The following is a 9,706-nucleotide window of genomic DNA, read 5'->3' as shown; positions in this document are numbered from 1 at the left end:
TAAGAAAGTGTGAAATTCTAATCTTCCAAATTAAATTTATTAAAAAAAAAAGACTAAAGAAGTCCCGTTGATTTAGAATGAAGGGATAGTTGCAAATGTAACAATTATATTCAAAATAATTAAGTATATAGCAACATTTAAAAAAATTTGCAAATATAACAAAATTTATCAATAATAGGAGTCTATCACTGATAGACCATATAGTAAATGTTGGTCTATCACTGATAAGTCAAGAGTTTATCAACGATAGAAGTCTCCTGATAGACTTTGCTATATTTGTAATTTTTTTAAAATATTGTTACATACTTAATAATTATTCTAAAAATTGCTACCTATTATAATTACCCTAGAATTAAACAGGTCGAAAAGATTTAAAGGTGTAATTTATTCCAAAATAAGCCTCATTTTGTAACGTGAGACATTACAGATATCCATCTCAGTAAACAACACCGATGAAATCAATATTTAAAAGGATCGAACAGATGACTTCTTTACTATAAAAAATTATTCAAAAGAACCACCATAATGTAGTTGGCAATTTCGCATAGTTTTGATATACGAAAGGGAAGCTGCAAAACTACCTTAAAATTGTATTGGTAATTATAAAAAACCAGACAGATCTTTCAATCCACATCAAATAGTTATTCCACCTGAATTTTTCTAGATTCTGAAGAATCTCGATGTGCCATTACCCGTTCTCCCTTCATTAGGTTGTCTTGGACTCGGCCTTTCCTTGTCATTGCAACTGAGCAGATCGGTGGCCAAGGATTCCTGTTGATGACAAAGCTTTCATGCACACTCTCGCAGCAGCCAAACTCAACCTTTTCCCATCCCATCTTAAAAAGACATAACAGCCAGGTCAAAGACAAGGGATTGAAGAGTTATTCATGGAAAAACTATTGAACATTATGAAAGAGCTACCATTCACAGAGTAAAAAGTGAATTATTGAGAAAAAAGAAAGCATTGTGCCTAGAAGAACTGCTTCACAGTCAAGTCAAACAAATCTCCAAGGTTCACAACTCATACTTGTTTTCAATGACTAAAGTCCCGTTTAGTAACTATTTGGTCTTTTGTTTTTTCTTTTTTGAAAATTCAGCCTATAAACATTCATTACACTCTAAAATTTCTTACTTTCTGACGTACTTTATACTGGTGTATTGAAAACCAAGCCAATTTTTGAAAAATTAAACAATAAAGTTTTAGAAAACTTGCCCCTCGACTCTATGCTAGAGGTCAACCTGGAAGATTTATAGAGTTTGTTGAAATGGAAGACGGATTATAGATACTTCCCTGACCTAAAAGAGAGGTCATCCAACTTAGAAAACCCACCGACTCTCATAACATAGTAGTAAGCAGGGACCTAAATTTACAATGAGTGACATTTAGATAAGTCGAGAATCAACTTCCTCACAGAAAATATCTTACACATCGAATAAGCCACAAAGTATGTTACAAAAATTCTAGCAGAACTTGTATTCCTTTCGATGTACCTTGATGAGAAAATTTGTACACTCCAATGGGCACATCACACATCTGAAAAATCTCAGTTCCAAAAGATGAATGCCCAATTGTGCTGTAAAACATTCGTCAAATATGTTCTAAAGGATATCTCGATAACACTGCCGGACACCTTATTCATCTGAGATAGTGTACTAATCAATATCTGGAGCAAACAAACAACTGTTTTAGTAGTTTCTTTCACTTAACCTAGAGGGCCAGAAGAGAGAATGGATTAATATTTCAACGTACAGAACATTCTCTACATGAAATGCTAAACCTTCAGGGCAGCTCAGTGCTTTGAACAGTTTACCTCCACTTTGACGCAATGGGTAGATCTGTGCGTGTAAAGAATTTCTACCTAAAAGTTTCGATCAATATTTTTTCGAGCATATTTCCTTGTTCATTCACATTAGAAACAAAATGCGGTATACAAAAATGCCACGCTTTAAAGTCAACGGCTCCATTTGAGATAATCATCGAAAGAATATTAAAAAGTTCTTCTCCTTTTCCCAATTTGAGGAGCCCTTCAACCAATAATGAGTAAGTAGATTCGTTTAGCAAGCATCCCTTATCCAACATCTCCTCCACTACTTTAATCACTTCCTCAGCTTTACCAATTTTAAGGAATCCTTTTATCAGCATGTTATAAGTAAATTCATTAGGCACACAACCCTTCTCCAACATGTCATCCCACAACCTAGCGGCTTCACACAACTCCCCTATCTCACACATTCCTCCAATGAGCGTGTTATACGTTAATAAACTCGAAATTGTGCCGCTTTCAAACTCATTAAATAATTTTCTTGCTTCCCATATATTCCCCTCCTTACAAAGCCAATGAATAAGAGTACTTGTAATAGCATTATCTGGAGTACAGTTTTTCTTCAAAAGCTTCTCCCACAGCTTACAAGCTTCCTTCACCCTCCCCTCACTGCACAAAACATCAATCACCTTACAGCAGAGTGCAGAATTTGGAATATACTTCTTTTCAAGCATATCATTAAGCAGGTTAAGTGCTTCACCAGACTTTTCCTCCTTACAATAAGCTAAAATAATGACTCCATACGTAACATCGTTTGGCTCGACCCCATTTTCCTCCATTTCATCCATCACCTTTACAGCATCAGTAAACCTACCTTTCTTAATGTACCCATCCATTAAAATTGTGTAAGTAGTCGCATCAGGAAGCCACCCATGATCAAAAAGTTCACCAAAAACTCTCTTTGCACCAACCATATCACCTCTTGAAACGTAACCGCCTAAGATTGTAGTATAAGTAACCACATTTGGAACCATACCCATGGCAGGCATTTCGTCAAACACCTTCCGTGCACCCTCAACATCATTCTTTTTGCAAAGCGCTTTAATCAAAATGTTACAAGTAAACACATTAGGCACAACCCCAAATTTGGACTTGGAATACTTAAACAACAAATGAACCAAAGAAAACCGATTGTTCTGCACCAAAGCGTTGAGCAACGTGTTCAACGACCTCACCGAGCGTCGAACACCGAAGGTTTGAATACGTAGAAACGTTTTCAGAGCCATTTTGGGCCGACCAGCAAGCCCATAGCTTCTAATCACAGTAATGAACAAATCCTCACTGCAATTGATACCAGCATCCTGCAATTCCAAGAGCAAAGACTCAACAGGTTCAAAAGCTCGAGCGCGAGAGAGACGATGAATGATGGCATGATAAGTATCGTAGTTGTGGGAAAAAGCGGGGTGAAATTTGCCGGCGTAGTGGAAGATTTGAAGGGCGAGGTCGAGATTCTGTTGGCGTCTGATCATAGCGACGAGGCGCTTGGGAAACAGACGCTGCGGCCAAGGTTTGATGGGCGGAGTGACGGTGTAGGACTGAAGAGGAGTTTCGATGGCGAAGATGAAACGAAGAGGGACAATGGAAATTGGGGTATGAAGTGAAATGTGTTTGAATCTGTTGGAGCGGAAGTAGCACCGCATGGTTGAGTTGATACTTGACAGTGAAAGTTCTGGTGCGGTCTCAATGGCGGGTGGGAGTAGAGGATGAAAGTAAGACGACAATGAAAGCAGGCTTTTCCATTCGAGTATGATTCAAATTTGGACTTGAAGAGGGGGACGGGTTTGGGCCACACCGCATTAGAGATCTCCATTTAACTGCAGGGCCATGGAGAAATAGAGAAGGGAATGGGACGAGGACCGGCATCCCGACCCATACCGTAGACATTTCACTCTCAAGGGCATGTTTGGGAAGGGTCTACGGGATTAGGATTATCATAATAATCTCCTGCTTCTTATTTGAGAAGGGTTAGCATAACCACTATAATATCCTCATAATCCCCTCCATAACACTCATCTATCTTTATTTTTAAAATTTTATAACTCCACTATTTTTGTATTAATAAAATTTTGTAAAGATTAAAAATGAGATACAATTTTATTTATCCTTCTTAAAAAATTATTAAAATTTTAGTTTTAGTTTTTTTAACTCATAATTGTATTTTAAAATATTAATAGAGGGTGGACAGCAAAATTAAAAAAAAAAAAAAAAGAAAGAAACTTGTGAAAATTAATTTTATAAGATTATTTAAAAAATAGAAAATAAAAGACTTAGACCATTTCATACAAATAATCATTTGGTTTTTATTTTTCTTTCATTTATAAAAATATAGCTTATAAACATTTTCTTTATTAACTAGTTATCTACTTTACAAATATTTTAGAAAAATTAAATTAAAATTTGAAGAAAAATATAGTTTTTAAAAACTTACTATTGTTTTACTGAATAAAAATTTGAGAAACTAAAAAAAAATTCAAACGGTTGTTTTCATAAATATTAAAAAAACATAAGCATTAAATTTAATAAATATTATAAAAAATTGTAACAAAATAATTTTAATAAAAATAGGAAATAGAAAGTTACCGAATGAGACTTGTTTTTTTAAGCCCAAGAAAACTTAGAGACCCAGAATTTTTTTAAAAAAATGACTTTTTATGGTTGAAATTACTTTATGATATGATTTATTAAAATAAATATATTAAATTTGTTCATTGGATTTACATTAAAAAAAAAAATCAAAACAGTACTATGATAATCCTTCCCTCAAACAAATATTATCATAATATTATCTATCATAATCCTTTTCCTAAACATGTATTATCATAACATTACCAATAATAAACCTTCCCTCAAACATATATTATCATAACAATAGTTTTTATCATAATCTTAGGATTATCATAACTCTTATCCCTTATAACTCTACCCCTCCCCCAAATGCCCTTTTAAATATGATATGATAAATAGCACAATTAAATGTTTACTTTGACAAATAGCAAAAAAGAAAAGTAATTATTAAAATGGTAAAATCAAATAAATAATTAAAAAATAAATAAATGTGTGAAATCATAAAATGCCCATATTTGAATTAAAACGTTAAAAGAATTGAACTTAAAAAAATCATAGAGTGTGTCTAGGGGAGGGAAAGAATTATGGGGATAAGGATTATGATAATCCTAGGATAATCCTAATGTTATGATAATATGTGTTTGGGGAAAAGATTATGAATGGTAGTGTTATGATAATATTTGATTGGGGAAAAGATTATGATAGTAATGTTACGATAAGATACATTTGGGACAAGGATTATGATTGCAGTGTTATTATAATAACGGTTTGGGAAAAGATTATGTTACTAGTGTTATGATAAAAAAAAATGGGAAAGTTGTGTAAGTGTAACAAAACACCAAAGTATTTACGGCCCGTGTAACAAAACCCATAAAATTAGCCATTTTTTTAAATATTTCAGATTTTCCTTTCCATCTTTCTTTTCTTCCTCGTGATTCGTCTTTCTCCTACTATTTCGTTGTCTTTCTCTGCGATTTCGTCTTTCTTCTTTCCTTTTTTTTTCTACGATTTCTTTTCATCATCTTTCTCATTTTTCAATTCTTTATTTACGTCGTTTAATCTTTTCATCGTTTTTCTTCTTTTACTATTTTTTTCACTTCAATTTCTTTCCATCATCTTTCTTCTTTTCCTTTTTTTTACGTCGTTTACATTTGGTTAACCAAATATAAACGATTGTGTAAAAGAAATAGCAAAATCTAAAGATTGTGTATAAAGAATCTTCAAAAAAAAAATTTAGATTGGAGTAGCCAAATGTAAACGATCGTGTAGAAAAGTAAACGATCATGTAAAAAAAATAAAAGATTGTGTATAAAAAATCTTGAAAAAAAATCATTTGATTGGAGTAGCCAAATGTAGACGATCGTCTAAAAAAAGTAAACGATCGTCTAAAAAAATCTAAACGATCGTGTAACAAAATTAAACGATGTAATTGAAAAGAAAAATTGTACGCATATCTAAACGATCGCGTATAAATTATAGTCATATCTAAACGATCACGTATAAATTGTAGCCATATCTAAACAATCGCATATCAAACAATAACCAAATCTAAACGATCGCAAATTTATTAGGCGCATTGTTGACGACGTGGTTGACAGGGCATTTTTGATATTTTACACGTGGGTCTTTAGGCTTTTTCCATTTTCGGAATTGTTCTATAGATGTAAATATTTTGTCGTTTTTTTATATTTTTTAAAAGACCCCAAAAAAATATATTAAATAAAGAATATTAATATAGAAAATTTTTCATAAATATAACAAACGGGTAAAATATCTATGACTCATGTAACAAAATGAAAAATACCATCAAGTTGGCCTTTTTTCTAAATATTTCAAGTTTGTTATTCTCTTTCATCGTCTTTCTTCTCTTCCTCTTTTTTTTTTCAAACTATTATCTGGTTCAAGATTGTGTATCAAATATAAAAGATCTAATTTTTTTTCAAACCGTTATTTGATTGTTCAAGATTGTAGTTAATATAAAAGATCTTGAAAACAACATCGTGTACAAAAAAAGAGCTAAATCTAAACGATCGTGTATAAAAAAAATAAACGATCGTGTACCAAAAGAATCTTAAAAACAAATCGTTTAGTCAAATCTAAACGATCGTGTACCAAATGAATCTTGAAAAAAAATCATTTAGCCAAATCTAAACAATTAGCCAAATCTAAATGATCGGTATACAGAGAATCTTGAAAAAAAAAATCATTTAGAATCGTGTACCAAACAATAGCCAAATCTAAACGATCATGTACCAAATATATTATGGGCGTGGTTGACAACATGGTTGATGAGACATTTTTGGAATTTTCCATTAGGACCTGTGGGCTTTTCCGTTTTCGGAATTGTTTTATATAGTGTAAATATTTTGCTGCTTTGTTATATTTTTTAAAAGCCTTCGTTAATATATGTAATTATAATAAATCATATTATTTTTTTAAAATATTTTTTGCAAAGACGACGTCTATTTTCAACCTTTTTAACGTCAGGTCGTTACATGCGAACAAATTTGTAACGCCGTTATATGATTTAAATTATGGAAATCCTTAATTTGTAGAAATTAGAACTTATTTAGTACTTTGGGAAAATATCTGATTAATTGAATTTTGGAATTTATGTTTGAATTGGTTTGTTTTAAGTAGTTTGTGTTGGAAGATTTGTTTTTGGGAGAAATTTGATTAATTATATATGATTATATAATTAATTGAAATTCAAAGATAAAAAAATTATATTATGTAGATAATATAATTATATAAGGATATTTCTTTTGGGAAATATAAAGGTGATTTGTTTGGAGGGAGATTTGAGTTTAAAAAGAAGATTTTATGGGTTTAAATGAAGAGAGGGAGGGAATTAGTTTTGTTTGGATTAAAATAAGGAAAAGATAAAAGAAAAGTAATAATAATTATATCAATATTAATTTTTCTTTAAATAGACTCCTTGGAAAACATCGAAATCCTAATTCTTCATCTTCTTCCTCATCACAAGAAAACTCTAGCCACCCCTTTCTCTGTCGCTGCGTTTCCTCCCAACCATGTCGTCGATCCGTGTTGAAGAGTCGTCGCAAACATGCATCGTTGACCAACGATGAAGAGTCGTCGTGATCGCGCGCCATCGACCATCGTCAATCGACAGTCAAGCCACGTAAGCCATCGCGTTCTTTGTCGTCAGCCGTTTTCCGCCATTGAGCCAAGTCGGATCATCGTCCAACTTGTTATGCGCATTGAGTCGTCTCCGTCAACCCCAACCCCAAGCCAGTTATCTCCGTCGTTCCGTCAAAGTCGAACATCATCAATCGTCTAAAGCACAGTCATGAGTCGTCTCTGTCAGCTGCAAGCCACGCACACGAAGTCCAAGTCACAAGCGCCTGTGTGAAACTACCAAGCCGTCCGTGTGAACTAGAGCGTCCGAGTCGCGCGCACGAGCCAACCACAGCATCTGAGTCGAGTGCAAGCTGCCCCTGTTTCTAAGCCGTACCCGAGTTGCGTCCTACCCGAGCTGTTTCCCTGCCTTTGTCGAGCTAATCCCTATCTTCCAAGCCATTTAAAGCCGCCAAGGTTAATTTTCTGTCATTTGTCCACCTATTTGGTAAGTTTGTTTTGAATTTTGATAAGTACCCAATAAAGATTGGGTTGGACCCTAAATAACTTAATTTTGGATTAAATTGAATTATTTTTTTAAAGACTGATTAGATCAATTAAAAGTAAGCTATGGAGTTTTGTCCTAAGTTAAAGTTGAGTTGGATCTGACATCAACTTTGGGAAGTTGAATTAACCAAATTTCTAGGTTATAAAGTTAACTGCAAATTAGGTTATCATCCTAGTATTTTATCCTTACTGTTTAGGATTTTTCTGGTGAAGCTTGACTTTGCTGTCAGGAGTGTTTTTTTGTGAATTAAGTTAATCTTCAGGTAAGAGATTCTCCTACTAAACCTACGAATTGAAGTCAGAGCTTGCATGTAACTTTTCCATTATGCACCGATGTAGCTAATATGCATAACACCTAAAATCCATTTAATTCAACTTACCCAAAGTTGAGGTTGTATTCCAATTCAACCTTAATTTTGGACAAAATTTCACAACTTACAATTTCTAGCTAAAATCTAATAAAATTAATCCAAAATTAAATATTTAGAATCCAAACTCAATATTTGTTGGGTATGCCAAAAACTCAATCAAAACTTACCAAAAATAGGTTTAATAGAATTAAAACAAGCTTAGCGGCTCAAACGGCTTGGCTAAAGGGAAAAATCGGCTAGGCGGCTCAGCTGTAGAAGGCAGGACAGCTCGGGTAGGGATGGCTCACTCAGGCACAGCTAAGGCGCAGCTCGGTTTGGCTTGGTGGCTGGCGAAACGGCTGATGACAGAGAAAACGTGGCGGCTTGCGTGGGTTAGAGTCCACATACTCAGGTCGGTTGTCGTTCGATGACGACCGACGACTTATCTTGCAACGACTCTTCAACGTTGGTCGACGACGATCACTAGTCGGTGCGCGAGACGGTTGACGTGAAGGAGAGCGCGGCTGAAAGGATGATTGTCGGTCGGTTCATGCGAACGGTCGGCTATTGAAGGCAGCCGACTCGATGCTTCTTGCGACGATTGATGGATAGTATGGACGACTGATGGCCTGCGATAATCAGTGACTGCACGGCAAAGAGATGAAGCACATCGGTGACAACAGCGATCGGCGACTTGAACGAACCGTGTTTCGTGGTGGCTGTGGACCGGAGGCTAGGCAGCGAAGCAAGGGGGTGGTTAGGGTTTTCACTAGGATTTTCTTGTGACGAGGAAGAAGACGATGAATAGTTACCCACGCATCTCGAGGCCCTTTTAAAGAAAATTAATAATAATATAAAATTATTATCATTTTCTTTTCTTTTTTTCTTTATTCTTTTTCAAATAAAATCTCATACTCTTTCTCTTCATTTAAACCCATCAAAGCTCCCTTTTAATTCAAATATTATTCCTCTCTCCAATCACATCACCTTTATCCTTCCCAAAAACAATATATATTCTTAAATAATTATATTATCTTCATAATATAATTATTTTAACTTCAAATTCAATTAATTATATAATCATATATAATTAATCAAAATTTCCTCATTTACAAACAATTAGATATTTTTCCAAAATATCTAATAAATTCTAGTTTCTACGAATCAAAGATTTCAATAAATCCAACTAACACCCAAAAGAATTTCTATAATTGTCAAAATTAAAATTAAGATATTTAAGAATAAGATTACCTTAATTTAGGGCTTTATAAATATAATAAAAAATAACCAATACAAACTTTGAAATTCTTTTTGACGCTTTTC

The 9,706-nt window shown here is 33.8% G+C and overlaps 1 protein-coding gene across 2 annotated transcripts; it reads right to left on the bottom strand.

Moving 5' to 3' along the window:
- Positions 1-464: 464 nt before the first annotated feature.
- On the bottom strand, positions 465-3,717 carry LOC103491773 (pentatricopeptide repeat-containing protein At5g16420, mitochondrial). 2 transcript variants are annotated; one of them, XM_008451855.3, is made up of 3 exons: positions 1,751-3,717; positions 1,492-1,664; positions 465-836 (listed from the first exon to the last, which is right to left on the bottom strand). In XM_008451855.3, the coding sequence occupies exon 1, from the start codon at positions 3,461-3,463 to the stop codon at positions 1,856-1,858; it is 1,608 nt and encodes a 535-aa protein (XP_008450077.1). In that variant the 5' UTR covers positions 3,464-3,717; the 3' UTR covers positions 465-836; positions 1,492-1,664; positions 1,751-1,855. The 2 variants fall into 2 exon arrangements, with proteins under 2 accessions (XP_008450077.1, XP_008450076.1); XM_008451854.3 differs by having other exon boundaries at positions 1,492-3,717.
- Positions 3,718-9,706: the final 5,989 nt, after the last annotated feature.

This window comes from Cucumis melo, chromosome 6 (genome assembly GCF_025177605.1).
Source record: "Cucumis melo cultivar AY chromosome 6, USDA_Cmelo_AY_1.0, whole genome shotgun sequence".
Lineage (NCBI taxonomy): Eukaryota > Viridiplantae > Streptophyta > Magnoliopsida > Cucurbitales > Cucurbitaceae > Cucumis > Cucumis melo.
Note: the sequence above shows the minus strand (reverse complement) of the source record. Positions and strands in the feature narration are given on the sequence as shown.

Excerpts from the sequence above, each read along its gene's own strand:
- LOC103491773 (XM_008451854.3), bottom strand. The coding sequence starts at position 3,463 with ATGCGGTGCTACTTCCGCTCCAACAGATTCAAACACATTTCACTTCAT.